We start from the raw sequence: 19,880 nt of genomic DNA on the forward strand, positions 1-19,880 counted from the left end.
TGGTTACTTGCTTGATATTTTGAAGAGCTCTTAGAATAGAAGGAGATTTTTAAAGAAAACTGGTGATACATTAGTTTTATGCAGGCAGAGGCCACAGCTATTGATAAAATTCTTGAGCTGAAATTGTTTAAACAAAGAGCTCAAATATTAAAACTGAGAGATTTAAAGCTTAATTTTTTATTTTTATTTATTTTTTTTAAAGAAAATAAAATTGCAGTGTTTTAGAGTTAAAAAAGATATGACTATGTAGCGTAATTTTCTAATTTTCATGAAAAAGAAATGTGATCTCAGAGGTCCAAATAACTTCTCAAGATCAGTGAGAAAAAGGAACAAGCAAGTTTATTCAATTATTTTTTTCTGAATGGATTTGAATTGCAAATATTAGTATCTATATATTAATAACATATCTATAACATTTTATTTATTTAACATGTTTTATGTTGGAGCATGGTTGATTAAGAATGTTGTGTTAGTTTCTGGTGTACAGCAAAGGGATTCAGTTATATATATACATGTATCTATTCTTTTTCAAAGTCTTTTCACATTTACTTTATTACAGAATGTTGAACAGCATTCCCCATGCTATCCAACAGGTCCTTGTTGGTTATCTAATATTTTAAATATAACAATGACAAAAAGATAACCCTATAAACCATCAGTCCCCAACCTCTTTATCCCTAGGAACCATTTTCATGGAAGACAATTTTTCCATGGACTGGCAGTGACAGGGGACGGTTTGGGGATGATTCAAGCACATTACACTTACTATGCACTTTATTTTTATTATCATACATCGGTTCCAACTCAGATCATCATGCATTAGATCCTGGAGATTGGGGATCCCTGCTATAAACCTATGAGGGTTGTGGGGGGAGATCATTACAAGATGGTAACAGCTGGTAAAAAATGTTGAAAGCAATAAATACTCAGATTTTGAGAAAATGTTGAGAGAAAATTCCAAATTTGTAATCATAAATTTAAACACAGCACTCTGTTTTTCTCCAGTAACATATAGTTATTAGATGCAGTTATACCTTATGTAGGTGATGTCCAGAGTTTAGCTTTGCTAGGGAAATATAACAGAAATGAAAAGGATCCAAATTTTGTAAGGTTTTTGTGTCAACCTGATGATAATCATGGTCCTTGGATTCTAAGCTGAAAAAGAAGGAAGTTAGAGAGGAACAATGAGAAAGTGGCAGGCTCAAGTGACTGAAGATCTCCATGAGACTGAAGAAGTTTTGGATGAAAAATTTGGATTAACAGTGAGAAGCTCTAAAATTTGAGCACTTTTTTTAGTTGTTAAAAATGGCAACTCTATATGCCATCCACAAGAAATTATTATCAGTAAAGATTCAAAGAAAGCTTTGGGAAGGATAATGAGCTGCCTTTGAAAATGTATCAGTTATGTGCTTTAGGCAGTTAAAGTGGAGATCCTATATCTACAGCCTTTAATTAAGTATCTTTAAGCTGATTCTTTTTTATATATAATTATATTATTTATTTATTTTTGGCTGTACTGGGTCTCCTTTGCTACATGGGCTTTTCTCTAGTTACCGAGAGTAGAGGCTACTCTCTAGTTGAGGTACATGGGTTCTCATGGCAGTAGCTGCTCTTGTTTCAGGGCACGGGCTCTAGAGTATGCAGGCTCCATAGTTGTAGCTCTCAGGCTCTAGAGTCAGGATCAATAGTTGTGACACATGTACTTAGTTGTTCCACGGCATGCGGGATTTTCCCTGACCAGGGATCGAACCTGTGTCTCCTGCATTAGCCACTGAGCCACAAGGGAAGCCCTGAGCAGATTCTTTTAACTATATGGGTTAATGGTTTTCATTATAAGAATGATGGTCCTTTCAATCCCTCAATTCAGTGTATTCAAGGCACCCTAAAGTTCTCCAGCTAAGATGCCTGAAATTACCCGAAACATTTTGTGTGTATGAGTAAACAAAGGCATTAGCACCATATTTGGGGGAGAGGAAATGGGCTTGTTATTCTAGAATTTTCCTTGTAAGAAATGGCATAACTGAAGAATGTGAAAGGCAAATAAGAAAAACTTTTCATTAATAAGATGATAACTTTAGAATATACAGAATATAAACATGTCCATACCTGAAATCTCAAACTCTCCTAAAAGACTGAGTTAAAGAAAAGTTGTTATGACTTGCATGAATGGTTAAAAAAATAGCCTTTGTATGACTACTAGAGAATAAAAGGATGATGGATTATTTGTTTTCAAATTATTTTAATAGCTAAAATATATTTTCCTTATGTGGTCAAAACATGCATGCAAGTGTTCATGTGCCTAGAGACCTTGGCAATTAGGGGTCTTAAGGTGTTTCCAGAATATTTGTTTGCTTGGCTAAGGCAAACAAATGAAAAATAAAAGATACAACCCATTTCTCTTTAAATGTATGCAAGCCATAGTACTCAAATAAATAGACTTAAAAGGCAAGTAATAAGAGAAGCACAATTCATTTTCTTGCTTTTGAAATACAAAAAATTCATATGGATGTTCTATCACTAATTAACTCCTAACTGCTTGTTTGACTTTACAAAAAAAAATGTTTCAGGTATATAGCAAAGTGTTTCATTAATATATATACATATATTCATTGTTTTTCTGATTCTCATTTTTTCTTTAAGATAAGTTTATTTGTAAATTGCTCTGTGAGTCATCTATACTATTAAGATGTCTTTCTTGTCAAGATTTCTCTTCTTGATGCTCTCTGTATTTTATATTAAAAGATGCTTGCTCCTTGGAAGAAAAGCTATTACAAACCTAGACAGCATATTAAAAAGCAGAGACATTACTTTGCCACCAAGGCTCCATATAGTCAAAGCTGTGGTTTTTTCCAGTAGTCATGTATGGATTTGAGAGTTGGACCATAAAGAAGGCTGAGCTCCAAAGAACTGATGCTTTTGAACTGTGATGTTGAGAAGACTCTTGAGAGTCCCTTGGACTGCAAGGAGATCCAACCAGTCCATCTTAAAGGAAATCAGTCCTGAATATTCATCGGAAGGACTGATGCTGAAGCTGAGGCTCCAATATTTTGGCCACCTGATGTGAAGAGCCAACTTATTGGAAAAGACCCTGGTGCTGGGAAAAATTGAAGGCAGGAGAAGAAGAGGATGACAGAGGATGACATGGTTGGATGCATCACCGACTCAATGGACATGAGTTTGTGCAAGCTCTGGGAGATGGTGACAGACAGGGAAGCCTGGCATGCTGCAGTCCATGGGGTCACAAAGAGTTGGACACAACTGAGTGACTGTGTGGATCACAATAAACTGTGGAAAATTCTGAAAGAGATGGGAATACCAGACCACCTGATCTGCCTCTTGAGAAATTTGTATGCAGGTCAGGAAGCAACAGTTATAACTGGACATGGAACAACAGACTGGTTCCAAATAGGAAAAGGAGTACGTCAAGGCTGTATATTGTCACCCTGCTTATTTAACTTATATGCAGAGTACATCATGAGAAACGCTGGACTGGAAGAAACACAAGCTGGAATCAAGATTGCTGGGAGAAATATCAATAATCTCAGATATGCAGATGACACCACCCTTATCGCAGAAAGTGAAGAGAAACTCAAAAGCCTCTTGATGAAAGTAAAAGTGGAGAGTGAAAAAGTTGGCTTAAAGCTCAACATTCAGAAAACGAAGATCATAGCATCCCATCACTTCATGGGAAATAGATGGAAGAGTGGAAACAGTGTCAGACTTTATTTTTTTGGGCTCCAAAATCACTGCAGATGGTGACTGCAGCCATGAAATTAAAAGATGCTTACTCCTTGGAAGGAAAGTTATGACCAACCTAGATAGCACATTAAAAAGCAGAGATATTACTTTGCCAACAAAGGTCCATCTAGTCAAGGCTATGGTTTTTCCTGTGGTCAGGTATGGATGTGAGAGTTGGACTGTGAAGAAGGCTGAGCGCCAAAGAATTGATGCTTTTGAACTGTGGTGTTGGAGAAGACTCTTGAGAGTCCCTTGGACTGCAAGGTGATCCAACCAGTCCATTCTGAAGGAGATCAGCCCTGGGATTTCTTTGGAAGGAATGATGCTAAAGCTGAAGCTCCAGTACTTTGGCCACCTCATGTGAAGAGTTGACTCACTGGAAAAGACTCTGATGCTGGGAGGGATTGGGGGCAGGAGGAGAAGGGGACAACAGAGGATGAGATGGCTGGATGGCATCACTGACTCGATGGACGTGAGGCTGGGTGAACTCCGGGAGTTGGTAATGGACAGGGAGGCCTGGCATGCTGTGATTCATGGGGTTGCAAAGAGTTGGACACAACTGAGCAACTGAACTGAACTGAACTGAGCGACTGAACAACATATTTTGTATCACCATGGCCTGGGATATCTTTCTGAGACAGTGAATCCAATTTGAGTTTTAGTGACAGTGACAGAAATTAAAAAGGCATCAAAGATCCAGTCTATTTAATGTATATAGGTTATAACAAAATATTGAGTATAGTTCTATGTGCTATGTACTGTAGGTTCTTGATTATCTGTGTTATATATAGTACAAGCTCCTAGTTTATCCCTTTCCCCATTGTTTTCATTTGGTAACCATTGGTTTGTTTTCTAAATCTGTGAGTCTGTTTCTATTTTGTAAATAAGTCCATTTGTATCATTTAAAAAAATTAGATTCCACATATTAGTGATACCATACTATTTGGTCTTCTTTGTCAGACTTACTTCACATACTGTGATAATCTATGTCCATCCATATTGCTGCAAATGGCCTAATTTCATTCTTTTTTATGGCTCAGTAATATTCCATTGCACAAATGTACCACACCTTCTTGTTCCTCTGTTGATAGATATTTAGTTTGCTTCCATGTCCTGGCTATTGTAAATAATGTTGCAATCAACACTGGGGTCTTGTATATTGTTTCAGAAGGAAGAAACATATAAATTCATCCTATCACTTCAGTGAAGCCAGAAACACTGAGGTAATATACAGAGGCTACTGGCCAGAGAAGTGCAGCCTCAGCAAGAAGAGGGCACCGTGGAGAGGTGCACCCAACAAGTCAACTGAGACCCCAACTCTGGGTCATAAGTGAGCAGTGAGCATTTTGCAGAGTCCCTTAAGTGATCTAATTCATAAACTCTTTACTTAAAGGAAACTTTAAAGAATTGAGATGAGATGTTGAGATTTCTATTATTAATAATAGTGGCTCTGATGAACAAAAAGGTATCTAATGCAGACTACAAAGAAGTGTGACACAGGAAAGTGCATGGATAGAATATGAACCGGTCAAGCAGATGAATGAAAAAGTTAAATAGAGGCATTTCCAGCTTCTCTTGAATTTTCATCAAGATATCCTGCTTAAGAAGTAATTGACAGTGTCAGTATCGAAAACCCATTTAGTATCATTTAGAATTCATTGATCCTTATGAACTCTTGTGTTGGAGAAGACTCAGAGTCCCTTGGACTGCAAGGAGAGGCAATCAGTCAATCCTAAAGGAAATCAGTCCTGAATATTCATTGGAAGGACTGATGCTGAAGCTAAAATGCCAATACTTTGGCCATCTGATGCAAAGAACTGACTCATTGGAAAAGACCCTGAAGGTGGGACAGATTGAAGGCAGGAGGAGAAGGGGTCAACAGAGGATGAGATGGTTGGATGGCATTCGATGGACATAAGCTCCGGGAGTTGGTGATGGACAGGGAAGCCTGGTGTGCTGCAGTCCATGGGGTGGCAAAGAGTCGAACATGACTGAGCAACTGAACTGAACTGAGAATTCATTATATGTAATCATATGTAACTATACCATTTTATAAATTGGCATTGTTCTCAATTCATAGTCTAGACTCAGTCTTTCTGAACTAAACTTTAATTTTCTAAGAATTATGATAAAGCTGAATGATTACTCTAGATATAGATAGAATCCAGTAATCCATGCTGTTTATTTTAATTGAACTTGGTTTGTTTTTCCAGACTTGCATATGTTAGTTTAGTGTTTATCCTGAAATAATCATTGTCATCTTGGTAGAAAGGGAATACTGTCCTGTTATGAATTATGCTTCGAGGGATATTCTGAAATCAACAATTTTTCCTAAAATTCTTATAAAGTCAATTTGTTACTGATTATTGCTTAGATATTTAATTGAAAACCTAACAGCACACTTGCCTTGGTCTTGCAAAAGATTTAGTGTGATGAGAAAATGCTGAAAATTTAAAAATTATAAATGAATTTTTAGATTTTTTGTTGATTTAACTTTAATAGGGATGTCAACATTTTATCTGTTAGATCACTAAAGCTAGCAGACCATACAATTTACAAATATAAATTAATATAGAACAGATTTGGAGAAGGCAATGGCAACCCACTCCAGTACTCTTGCTTGGAAAATCCCATGGATGGAGGAGCCTGGAAGGCTGCAGTCTATGGGGTCGCTGAGGGTCGGACACGACTGAGAGACTTCACTTTCACTTTTCACTTTCATGCATTGGAGAAGGAAATGGCAACCCACTCCAGTGTTCTTGCCTGGGGAATCCCAGGGACAGGGGAGCCTTGTGGGCTGCCATCTATGGGGTCGCACAGAGTCGGACATGACTGAAGTGACTTAGCATAGAACAGATTAGGTAAAGCTTTAGATGCATGAATAAATTGAAAAATAAATTTCCATTTATTCCACAAATATTTAAATATTTTAGCACTCACCGTTCTCCAGGCACTGCTTGAACAATTGGGATAATCTAGAAAACACAGCAACAAAGATTTGATGCTTGCCTTTGTAGCACTTAAATACAGATTGGAAAGATTGGTAATATACAATAGTGATAGATGTATTCAGTATATTAAGAGATTTAAGTGTCCCTTGCAGTGAAGTAGGGAGGGAGTAGAATAAAATTCTGAATAAGGGGATAAAGTAGACCTCCCTGAGAAGGTAAGATGTAAGTATACACCTAGAAGCTGTGGGTTTGGTTGTGCAAGCATCTAGGTGAAGAGAGTTCCCCCTGGGATGAGCACCTGGTTCAGAAGTCTATGTTAAAACAATGCTTGGCATGAACAAGGACTACACTGAAAACACAGATTCTGTATACGGGTGATATGAATAGGTTTAGAAAGAGATGGGCTCAGGCATTATAGAAATACAGATTTATAGACAAACATGTTCTATCTATTGGTCCTCTCTCTTGAACTACTTTAGGAAGTTCTCTCTTTTTATATTCCATAGTAAGAATATAAAACACAGCTTACTAGACAGAATACTATTTCAATTAGCTTAGCCTAATCAAGGGATAGATTTTCAAAATTTTGCAGTGCCACATTCCACTCATTAGGAGTCCTGGCCATATCTGTTAAATTTCGTAGTTAGACTGATGTTACCACCATGAGGGTTTCTAAAACATTACAATTTTCATTGGCAATATCTGAGATTACTTATTGTCTGAAACTGTGTCTTTAATTTTCCACTTAAGAATTAGAATAAAACATAGAGGTTGTAAGAAATAATATTACACAAATCTTAATAGAAATTCTATGTTGTTGATTAGTCTCGTATCAGAAATGAAGAGACACTTTCATCACAAATGATGAGCCAGCTGTGAACATCAGAAATACTGGAAAAATTCTAGTTTTAGGGAAAATTTCATTGTATATAAACTCATGGAATATGAGGACCCAAATCCCTGGAGCAGAAGAAATTTAACATGCAGTATACCAAAATGAGAACTGCTAGAAAACTGGAGGTATGGAAGTACTATACTTGTGTAATATTTTAGTTAGCCTAAAGCAACGATAATCACAGACAAGCTCTATGCAATGTTATTTATGCCCACATAGTTGAATTAATTTTCTTTTAATCTTTGTCTGCCCCAGGATATTTCAATTGAATTTTACATTTCTTTCCAAGAAATCAGGAACTCTGGAATCCAATCTCATTTACTTTAACTTTTTTTCTCACAGTTATTTCCAAATCCTAAATGAATTCAAAGCCAAAAATTTATCTTTCATTTACTTCTTAAATATGTAAAGATGACATGATATATGTGAACTTAATATACTTCTGTGTTTAGGTGTACTCATCTACTTATTAAGCACATATTGGTCTTATCACATTAGACATTCATCTCAATACATGTAAGACATAAAATAATAGTTCCTTTTGGAGGCAGTATGTATACTGGTTGCAAAAGGAGCTCTAAGTCAAATACTCTGGGCTCAGTAATTAACTCCACCTCCTTCTAGCTGTGTCTCCTTAGGCAAGTGAATTAACTTCTCTGCTTCAATGATCCTATTGCAAAAATGGGAATTAATAGTGGTTCTTACAATAGAAAGTGATTGTGAGGAATAAAAAATGTCATGTAAAGTGCTCAGCATTATGCCTGTCATCTAGTAAAAATTCAACAAATATATACTGTTTTTAATATGTGGACATTTTAAAGTATCCTGTGATGTAATTTCAATATTACTTTTAAAATATGGAATGGTTTTCCATTTTTAAAATGACAGAGGAATGGGCCAAAGTCACCAAAAGCAATGACATATATTGGTTTTTGAGAAGGAAAATAAAGAGCAATGTAAAGTTTCCAGTGAATGAATTACAGATACCATGATACAGAGTTTCAAAGGTGACCAACATGACTAATTTAAAAAAGAAAAAAAGAAAAACAGTTTGATAATTTTTTGCACTTGAATGTTTTCTTTTCTTTTTTGTCTTTGGATGGATTTTAGTTCAAATCTTAATGAGCTCTATAGAACTTTCAAACAGCTGAATACAAATCTCTCTATGACATAAATATTTCAATATAATATAAGAAAAACAGTTTTCCCAATATAATGGCCTAAAAAAGTTATAATAGACCACAAAGAATATTTAAACTATGTTCATTAACTTTAAAGGAAGACTGGAAATTATATTTAAGAGTGAATTCTTGGAGTTTTTAAGTAGGGTCACCAGCCTTGGGAAAGTTTCTGAATTTCTAAGTTTATTCTGTAAACCTATGACTAGTCACATATCTCAGTACTATTACTTACAAAATGAATCTTAAATATGACTAAGGTTAGAAAGCCATATTTACAACTAAGGTCTTTTTTTTTTTTTTTAAATCAGCAATATAACTGAAACTCAACACTGAATTTAAAGTGTGTGCAGCAATCTGATAGAGGAAAATTTAGATATCCAAATTAAGAAAACCAGAATTTATAAACCAGATAAGTTTGAGAGTATTTTTATCAAACTGCGTTCAAACTTATTGAAGAAGAAGTGAAGTATCTCAGTCGTGTTCGACTCTTTTTCATGGACTGTAGCCCACCAGGCTCCTCTGTCCATGGAATTTTCCAGGCAGGAGTCTTGGAGTGGGTTGCCATTTCCTTCTCCAGGGGATCTTCCTGACCCAGGTATCAAACCTAGGTCTCCCACATTGCAGGCAGATGCTTTACTGTCTAGGCCACCAGGGTCAAACTCATTGGAATTTCTTAATTTCTTGAATAGTTTATCTGTCTCACTAAGAAGCCATACTAGAAAGATGCATAGTAAGAACCTGTAAGAGAACCAGACTGTCTGTCTTAAAATTAAAGCACAGCTCAGATAGTAGATTTTAAAGCTCTACAAGTGGCCATCCAGTACAACTCTCTATATCTTTCCATCCCCACATCATTTTCTTGATAGATAAACTGGTGGCTCAGTTGGTAAAGAATCTGCCTGCAATGCAGGAGACCCAGGTTCAATCCCTGGGTGGGGAAGATCCCCAGAGAAGGAAATGACAACCCACTTCAGTATTCTTGACTGGAGAAGCCCACAGACAGAAGAGACTGGAGGCCTACAGTCCACAGGGTCAAAGGAGTTGGACACAACTTAGCGACTAAACAACCACCAAACTAAAAGAGTTCAACATTGTGTTCATCTTCCAAAAGTGTGTTTTCTTCCCCGAAATCATGCTACTATTTAAGAAGAAATGCAGTGGTAAGAAACAGGAAGGCTGGAAATTCAGGTATTGGTACATGGAAGGACTGCCCAGACAGAACTACAGAGTTTTTAAATTTTGTAATTGAGGAGACAACTATTTGAGTTTGGAGAGAACAGGCAGCTAGAATTTGTAGGTCTGATTACCAGAAAGGAGGAAAATACACAGAGAAGAGCTCTAGAAATCTACATATGTGTTACTCTGAGAATTTTATTTGAAAAACAACCTTCACATATGTCAAGTGAAATTTGAAAAGGCTAGGCAAAGAATAACTGCTAGAAAAGAATGATTACAAGAGAATTTTAAATAGAATTCCCAACGTTTCCTTAGGTCTGGGAATCTTTTGAATCTCTTTCAGTCAGAGTAGTGAATTTTCTTTGAACACATGGAATATTCAGTAGAGAGCACAGAAGGGTTGAGCTTTGGTAATATAAGATAAATAACTCTAAAGACAACTTCAGACTTAGGCTAAAATGTCGTTAAAACAAGTTTTGTAGTTAGTTGGACCCACAAATAACTTAATCATTTGCAGAAACAGTCCTAACTCCTTCTAAGAGAATAAACAAATCTAACACTAAGCAGAGTAAGATCTCAATATCTGAGAACCAATAAAAACATTATTGGACATAAGGAAAAATAGGAAAATATGACTAATAACTGGGAAATAATTGCCAATAATAATAGAAATGGAAATGGCGTGATAGAATTAACAGACAAGAAATTCAAAACACCATTATAAATATATCAAGGTGTTAAAGAAAAGCGTGATAATTTACATTCTTCAAAAGAAAAGTACAATATCAGGGTATTTTGCTCAAATTGATCTTATATTTAGACATGTTGTATGAGTGTAATAATGATAAGAATTATAACAAAAGGACCAGATAGCAGTTGCTATTTTGGAATATGCTGTTCCTCCTGGCTCTTTGCTAAGTGCTATACACATGTTGCCTAATATAATCTTTATAGCAACTACATAATAATCATTACATTTATTATTTTTTTCAAGTATAAAGAAGAGGTTGAAAAGTATCATGTAATTCATTAGAGAGAACACAAAAGAAGATACCAAAGCAAAGATTTAAGCATGTCTGTCTGAATTCAAAAGTACATCATAACAATGTTTCCCATATCCTAAAAGTTATGAGCATGAGTTTCATTTTAGAATTTATTTTTAGCCTACACTGCCAGGTTAAGAAATGTTCTCAGGTTCTGTTTTATATTTTTTATTTCATATGAAATTTCAGTTCAGTTCAGTCACTCAGTCCTGTCCGACTCTTTGTGACCCCATGGACTGCAGCACGCCAGGCTTCCCTGTCCATCACCAACTCCCAGAGCTTGCTCATGCTCATGTCCATTGAGTTGATGATGCCATCCAACCTATCATCCCCTTCTCCTCCCACCTTCAATCTTTCCCAGCATCAGGGTCTTTTCCAGTGAGTCAGTTCTTCGCATCAGCTGGCGAAACTATTGGACTTTCAGCTTCAGCATCAGTCCTTCTAATGAATATTCAGGACTGATTTCCTTTAGGGGGGACTGGTTGGATCTTCTTGCAGTCTGAGGAATTCTCAAGAGTCTTCTCCAACACCACAGTTCAAAAGCATCAATTCTTCAGTGGTCAGCTTTCTTTATAGTCCAATGCTCACATCCATACATGACTACTGGGAAAACCATAGCTTTGACTAGACGGACCTTTGTTGGCAAAGTAATGTCTCTGCTTTTTAATATGCTGTCTAGGTTGGTCATAACTTTTCTTCCAAGGAGCAAGCATCTTTTAACTTCATGGCTGCACTCACCATCTGCAATGATTTTGCAGCCGAAAAAACAAAGTCTGTCACTGTTCCACTGTTTCCCCATCTATTTGCCTTGAAGTAATGGGACCTGATGCCATGAACTTAGTTTTCTGAATGTTGGCTTTAAGCCAACTTTTTCACTCTTCTCTTTCACTTTCATCAAGAGGCTCTTTAGTTCTTCTTCACTTTCTGCCATAAGGGTGGAGTCATCTGCATATCTGAGGTTATTGGTATTTCTCCTGGCAGTCTTGATTCCAGCTTGTGCTTGATCAAGCCTAGCATTTCTCATGATGTACTCTGCATTTATGTTAAATAAGCAGGGTGACTATATACAGCCTTGACATACTCCTTTCCATATTTGGAACCAGTCTGTTGTTCCATGTCCAGTTCTAACTGTTGCTTCTTGACCTGCATACAGACTTCTCAGGAGGCAGGTAAGATGGTCTGGTATTCCCCTCTCTTTCAGAATTTTCTACAGTTTGTTGTGATCCACACAGTCAAAGGCTTTGGCATAGTCAATAAAAGCTATTCAAAGTGTATCCTGCAAATGCAGATAATTTTCTGCACTCAGAAATCAGTCTGTCATTTATTTATAAAAATAACTATTTGTCAGGTTGATTCTAGAGCCTTTACTAGAATCATTAGTGTAATAGTCATATTTTTTAAACAAAGTGGAGTTATTTAATATTTTTGTTCTTATTTTTTATCAAACAATTCAAGAAATGTTTAATATATGAGATAATTTAAAAACCACTTGAAAATGTGTTAAACATTAACACTCCAGTTTCTCATCAGATCTTATAAATCTTTTACATTTTTAAACATAAATGCTGTCACCAAATTTAAAAAATACATAAATACATCCTTATACAATAAATATGCAGCTTGGAGACAACAAAAACACAGAGCAGTCTGTGTTAGTTGCTCAGTGGTGTCCAGCTCTTTGCAGCTCCATGGACTGGGATTCTCTGTCCATGGGATTCTCAAGGCAAAAATACTAGAGTGGGTTGCCATTTCCTTCTCCAGGGGATCTTCCCACCCCAGGGATCAAACCTGGGTCTCCTGCATTGCGGGTGAATTCTTTACCATCTAAGCCACCACGAAAGCCCTGAAGAACAGTCTAAGACTTCACAATTTGATCAACTTTTCAGCCTATTTTCCGTCTCTTATGCACAACTCACAGTATATGCCAACTAAACCATTCACCTTTCATAGACCTCTTAGTGCAGTGGTTTTCGAACTCTTAATATGCACGTGAATTGCCTGGAAAATGTGTTAAAATATATTTACCTGCTCTGCTAGTCTTGGGTGGAGTCATCATTAGAAATGAATATGCTATAAATCCAGACACCAGACGTTGTGTAGCCAGGTTTTTAGAGTGCTGCATGCTGTTCTGCTTTTCCTCTTCAGCCTCTACCACTGTTTAGATGTGATTCTCCTCTGTGGTCCTTTATGTATTTGCTGATTCATTGACTGAATTGTCTCTTTCATCCTATGCTGAGAGAGAATATTGTATACCTGGTATCATTATCCTGAAGTTTTATCTTCAGTTTTGTGTGTGTAGTCGGTGATCTCCTAAACTTTGAGGACTATTTATTACTGATAATCCTAGTATCTAGCATGGTGTCTGACCCATAGTACATACCAAATAAATATGTATTGTAAAATAATTTATGGGCGTGATTGAGAGAGAAAAAAATAGAAAAAGGAAGGAAGGTAAAAAGAAAGAATTAGGTACTATGATACCATATGTCACTACAATTTTCATATTGTTCCTTCCACATACAAAACTACTACAATAAGGAAAATAACAGTAATTGAAACTTTTATTGTATTTGTTGTTGTTGTTTTGAAAAGTTGTTCAGTCGTGTCCAACTCCTTGCGACCCCATGGACTGTAGCCCATCAGGCTCCTCTGTCCTTGGGATTCTCCAGGCAAGAATACTGGAGTGGGTTGCCATGCCCTTCTCCAGGGGATCTTCCTAACCCATTAACTTGGGTTTCCTGCATTGCAAGCAGATTCTTTATTGTCTTAGCCACCATGGAAGCCCTTTATTGGATTTGCGGGAGGGAGCAATTTGTTCCATTCTCTCACTTTCTAAATAGCAGTATTTCTAGGGAGGATAGACAGATGGACAGGCTGACTCTAGTGCCACAAGCATATTTGCAATAGGCATGCGAAGAAAGAGGGAGTCTTCTCTCATTTAATTATTCTTAGTATTGGGGATTTAACGTGAATCCCTCCTCTTTTAATGTAAAAAGCATTTATGATAATAGAAGATGAGAAATTTTTTCAGGAGATAAAATTCTGAATATTTCCTAGATGATCATCAGTGCTGCAAATAAAGCTAATTCTTTTTATCAACCTTAACTCAGATCTGGGCTCCAGGATGTGCCAAGTGCAGAACAATAGAATAAAAGCTTACTACCATAGCAAATCCTTTTAGATTGTTATTTCACTGAGGGACCGACAGTCATTACTAAAAATAAAAAATGCTTTATATTTTATTTTTACTTAATGTCTTGGGATTTAGCAGGAAGTGCATTGATACCATATTTGAAGACTTACTCAGTTATGGACATTATCATATGTATGAAATATTAATCTGCCTTCAGATCTTCTTTGTTAAATGAATTATTTCACTTCAACATTTCTCACTGGTACTAGTTACTTCTTTGCCATCAGTAATAAATGTAGTTTTTTTTTGTTTTTTTCCCTCTTTCAGGGTTTGAACTTGAAAAGATTGGAGTCAGTACAAGGAGGGAGAGAGGTAAGAAAATCAAAGGGAGAGGGATGGAGAAGAAGAGAGAAGGGTTTCAGTGTTGCCCTGATGTGGTGGGTGATGCTGACTGATGCTGATGATGTTAAGGATGATGGGGATGTGTTGAAAGGGATTTTGATAACATCTCATTCACTCTGGCAAAAACACATTTTACACATGTTTATGTAAATGAGTTATTTGTACTTGCTTCTCTGAAACTGAAGAAAATATCCTGTCTCCAATGAGGTAAGTGTTTTGTTTCTGTTAAAGCGGATTTTTAAAGCAGGAGGGCCCTCTAGACAGGGCAGAGAAACCTTTTTGAGCAAAGATTTGATGCAATATTTAAAGTGATTTACTGAAAGATTAGCATAATTCTAACAATGAAAACATTTTATGGCATCTGTGGTTCTTCACTTTCGTGTCCAAGGGTTTTGGCATATGCTGCTAGGTGGGTGTGCATTGTTCGATGGTGTGAAGTTGCTCTGGTAAGACTAGTGATTCTAAAATTTCCTTTAATTAGTGTCTACTCTACATGCTTTATACAGAAGGGAAATTTTTAGTAGTATCAAACAGAATATCATATTATTTACGTGATATATATTATTATCTAATTTTAATTAGATAAAATCCTTTTCAGTCTAAACGTGTAAATGCTCTACTTTTCTCTGTGACTCACGTTGCTGGGTGTAGTGAGGTGGTGGGATATTTAATTCAGTAAATCAATATTTTCTTGTTACTCAAAAGGTAATTTTATTTTTGGTGATATTTACAGAATAATTTGGGTCAAAAGTGAAGACACTTAGTCTATAAAATGAGAGAATGATGTAACCCTCCTTCCCATCTGTGGTTTCTGTTTCTGTAAAAACATATTTCTTATGTATTTAATGCATGATGTTTGCCCCTCTTTCTTTGCTCTTCTAATTTCCAGTTGTGTGTTTTTAGTATTTGGCATTTTAGTTCCTAGTTAACTGTCATGTGGGGCCTCTTTCCATTTATTTGCTATTTCTATCCAGAAGAATCTATTCCTTTAGAGGGATGCACAACAGTAGGATCACATTGGCAAAAGAGCTGGGGAAGGTGAAATGTAGTTAAATCTCTAGAGATATGTTGTATTGTAGGACAGAAGGTAAAAGCATGTACTGTATAAGGAAGATCTCGGAGCCATTTACAGGTTTGTGAGGGTAACTACTGTCTGTCAGTTGGAACTAAAGTGGATCTAGTTAGAGAAAGAACTCAACTCCTCATGTTCTAAGTAAAAGTTCACACCTGAGCAGGACAGTTGTGATTTATTTCTGCTGATTTGGTGTGTTTGAGGACGTACAGTTTCAACTCCTCACCATTGTATCCTAGTCCAAGAGCAATCATGTGTCTAAAGAAGGGAAATTCAGATCCATGTAGCCATGTGATGACATTGCTAAATGGCAGCAAAAATCATTTTTTGAGTTAAGATTTTTTAGTTTTTTCATGTTATATTTAAAGGCTTTTACCGAGAAGAGTTGCTGTTAAATTTTATTGCTTATTTTTTATTTCTTCTGATTTTATTTTATTATAAATATACTTATGGGTAAGGAATATGTCAATAATGTATTTTAAATTAAAATTTTTTTCTTGAAGGTATTTTGTGGTTTGTGTGAAGGCCAAATTTTTAATGACCTACAATTTAATATATACATCTGCATTGAGGGGACATCCTTGATTTGGGCCTCCATTCTTGGTTAGTGGAGTTATTGTGAAGAAGGTAGAATCATCAAATTAATGAAAGCATTATTATGTCTTCACTTGACACCTCCTATCCAGGAAGAAAAGTCAACTACAGAAGTCAAAACAGCCACTTCACTCCCTGTCTGGGCAATACTGTGTTACTTGGGCTTATTTCTAGTCAACCTAACACTCACCTCAGTTTTCCCTATGATTATAAAGTCTAATCCATTCTATGGTAAGACACTTTAGGGAGGTATCAGACAAGAGGAGAAATATGTTGTGAACACTGTTTATCAAGTTTCAGTGGTAAGTGACCTATACATAAGAGTGTAATTCCTTAAGAGTGTCCTGATCTCTCTTGCTTATGAATTGTGACAGGCATCTTTCTGATTCCTGCTTGCTGTGTTCTGTTACATGTGTGTATTATGAAGATGTATATATAAAGTCCTTGTGATTATGTTAAATTGAAATGTGTGGATTTGGAAAACTCTTACTCAAAATACCCTCTTAGAATTTTTCATCCTAATGCTATTGTGATTGATGAAGACAAAATGACAATGATTACTTCTTAAGATGAATTAATTTGTCTTAGTTCAAATGACAGATGTTCCCAATAGATGTTGACGGATGTGATACTAAGGGCCTCTTACCAAATATTTATAAGGTTTAAGAAGTGTCCTTTAAAATGTTCTGTTTACCATTTGAGACTTTGCATGGAGAACTGAAGCAGGCAGGAAGTAATATGCTGTCTAGCTAAGTGGTAAATATTGTTAAAAGGCTAATTGCTAGACAGGAAGGCCAGATCTGAACACTGCATGCTGTATAAAAATATAAATTAAGAATAATTGATTAAAATACAAATTTCCTGAAGGAAAAAGATATGAGCAGTACCTAAATTGCTTGTATTGTTGTAAAACGTTTGAAAACACATATTAGTTGTATTAAAAAAAAATAGTTACATTTTTTAATGTATTTATACATGCATGTAAATTGAGGATGCTGATCATAATAAGTAATAGCAAGGTTGTTTAAAAAGGGAAATTAGTGGAATGCTGTGTAAAATGTCATCGTATAACTGAAACTTCTATCTGTGAGTGAATTTCTTGCCTCTTGTGGATCTTATAACTCATAAAAAAATCCTCAGTGAAATTTCACTGGATATGACACATGGACAAATCATATTTCTTTCCTTAAGGAAACTCTGTTCTCCTATATACAGTATTTTTACTGTGAATTGTGGCTAAAACCAGGTTGCTATCAGTTTTTTTTATAAGATTGTATACCTTTGATAGCTTATGGTGAATGATGTCAGATTCGTGATCTCTGAAGAAGATTTTTGCTTCAGGACTTGGGACCAGGCTTGATCACTCAAGAGCTTTTGTGTAGCAGAGTTTTATTATAGTGAAAAAGGGACAGAGAAAGCTTCTGACACAGAGATCAGAAGGGAGATGGGGAGGACCACCTTCCCTGGTCTAAGCAAGGGAGTTATATACTTTTTTAATTGGTTATTACAATAAATCAAAAGAATGTCTCAAGGTTGTAAAAATTTTACTAGACCCACACCCACAATTTACATTTTAAGATAACAGGATTAGAATTTAACAATAGAAAGATTTTACCAGATCCACTCCCATAGTATACATTCTAAAATATCAGGATTAGTCAGAAGGTTTTCAGGAAGGAGAAACCGTCCTCAAGCAGGTTACATTGTTATATAATCCTTAGTACAGAGTTTGAAGTTGTTGTATAATCATCAGTTCCAGGCTTAAAGAAGAAAACGTTTTATGTGACTAAGACTAAGAAATGTAGAGGGGAAAAAAAAAGACTTTTTTCTTCTCCTCCTTGAGAGCCCCAGACCCCTTTCTCCTCCTTGGGGACCTAGGACTTCTTATCAATTTGCTTAGGAATTGACTCTCTCACCTTTGTTATTTTAAATATTAGTATTGTATTTTCCAAAGTACACTTTTTGTTAACTTAGTAAAGATTCATATGCACATGCACCTGTGTGTGTATGTGTGCATGTGTTTGTACAAAATAATTTTGAATGGCAAGTTGTCTTTTCTTCTACCCTACCTGAAAACTACCTGACCATCCCTATTCTGAATATCTTATATCACAGGGCTTCCATTGTAGCTCAGTCGATAAAGAATCTGCCTGCAGTGCAGGAGACCGAGTTTGATCTCTGGGTTGGGAAGATCCCCTGGAGAAGGAAATAGCAACCCACTCCAGTATCCTTGCCTGGAAAATCTTATGGACAGAGGAGCATGGTGGGCTACAATCCATGGGGTCGCAAAGAGTCGGGCACTACTGAACGACTAACACTTATATCACAAGTCTAAATACACATGATAGGAGACTTTATATGGATAAAGAAAGCTGTTATGGTTCGAAATCTAAATCAGGATTAAGCATTTAATTTCAGAAATTATACTTAATGTTGCAAGCTAAGGTGAGAGACAGTGATTATCAGAACTTTTGGATTGTGGCTGTGTTATTGGAAGTTACAGAAATTCCAGAGCCACTGATGCAATGGAAATAAAGTGCAAGTTTGTAATGAGCAGGAATCACTTTTATATAATTGGCAGAGCTCAAATCTCCCCAAGTAACAAACAGAGTAAGTAGAGATCATGTTACCATCCTTAACCTGGAATTCTGAAGAAAGATTAATATTGGTACACTTGAACATTTTAAATAAGGAGTTTTATATTCCTATAAGACAGATTTTGAAAATGCTTCTTAAACATCTGAGAGAAAAGGAACATTTTCGATAATTTCTAGATGCATTCCTTAGAAATAGACCCCCCAAATTATAGACACATGCATCCTTTTATGAGAAAATCCCCTGTTGTGATTTGAAAATTGATTTTCAGTTTCATTTGGTTATGTTTGACCATGCCAGTGATACTTCTTAAAATTTGGATTTTACTTGGGGGATTGCAAGTACAAATAAATAGACTCTGATGGACACATAGTTAGAAAACAGTGGACATACCAAATCATTAAAAGCTGATTTATGAATGTGTTACTCTCAAGAAAATCATGGACATGGCTTACAACCTACCTGCTTTGTAATTCAGAATGCTTTATCAACTTTCTCTGTTGGACTGTAATGTTCCCAATCCTCTCTTTGCCAAAAACCATAACTAGGAAATTACAGATGATATGAACTTCTAGTATGTAAACATAATCATCAGAGATATTTGAAAAAGGTAGAAAAATAAAATGTTTAGTTAAGTGCTAGTCCCACAAGCCTACTTTATATTTAAATGTATTCATCATTTGAAACAATAATTCATGATTTGCTGCTTATGTAAGGTATCACTTGAGCATACAATATTCCTAGGGAAATTTATTCTGATAAGTAGTGGATTGTATGCCTTTGCTAATCTAATTGGATTATCTAATTGGATAGGCTTTGAATTGTGTATCAAGTGTCTGCATCCAACGTGACAGACCCGGGTTCGACCCTGGGTCGGGAAGATCCCCTGGAGAAGGAAATGGTAACCCACTCCAGTTATTCTTGCCTGGAGAATCCCATGGATGGAGAAGCCTGGTAGGCTACAGTCCACCGGGTCACAAAGAGTTGGACACGACTGACCGACTTCACTTTCACTTTCACATATTACATATTTTTGCATGATGTAAGTCATTTTAGAAGTTCAGCCTCAAAAGGGAGAATGTTCAAAGAATCAGATCAAT

The 19,880-nt window shown here is 36.1% G+C and overlaps 1 protein-coding gene across 1 annotated transcript in view; it reads left to right on the forward strand.

Annotated features, from left to right (window-relative positions):
* Positions 1–19,880, forward strand: part of CCSER1 (coiled-coil serine rich protein 1) — a 1,463,256-nt gene that overhangs the window by 956,681 nt on the left and 486,695 nt on the right. Inside the window, exon 10 of the mRNA XM_055587653.1 lies at positions 14,445–14,489. Within this exon, the coding sequence (XP_055443628.1) occupies positions 14,445–14,489 (45 nt within the window). The remainder of the gene's footprint in view (positions 1–14,444; positions 14,490–19,880) is intronic.

Source organism: Bubalus kerabau, chromosome 7 (genome assembly GCF_029407905.1).
Source record: "Bubalus kerabau isolate K-KA32 ecotype Philippines breed swamp buffalo chromosome 7, PCC_UOA_SB_1v2, whole genome shotgun sequence".
NCBI classification, from domain to species: domain Eukaryota; kingdom Metazoa; phylum Chordata; class Mammalia; order Artiodactyla; family Bovidae; genus Bubalus; species Bubalus kerabau.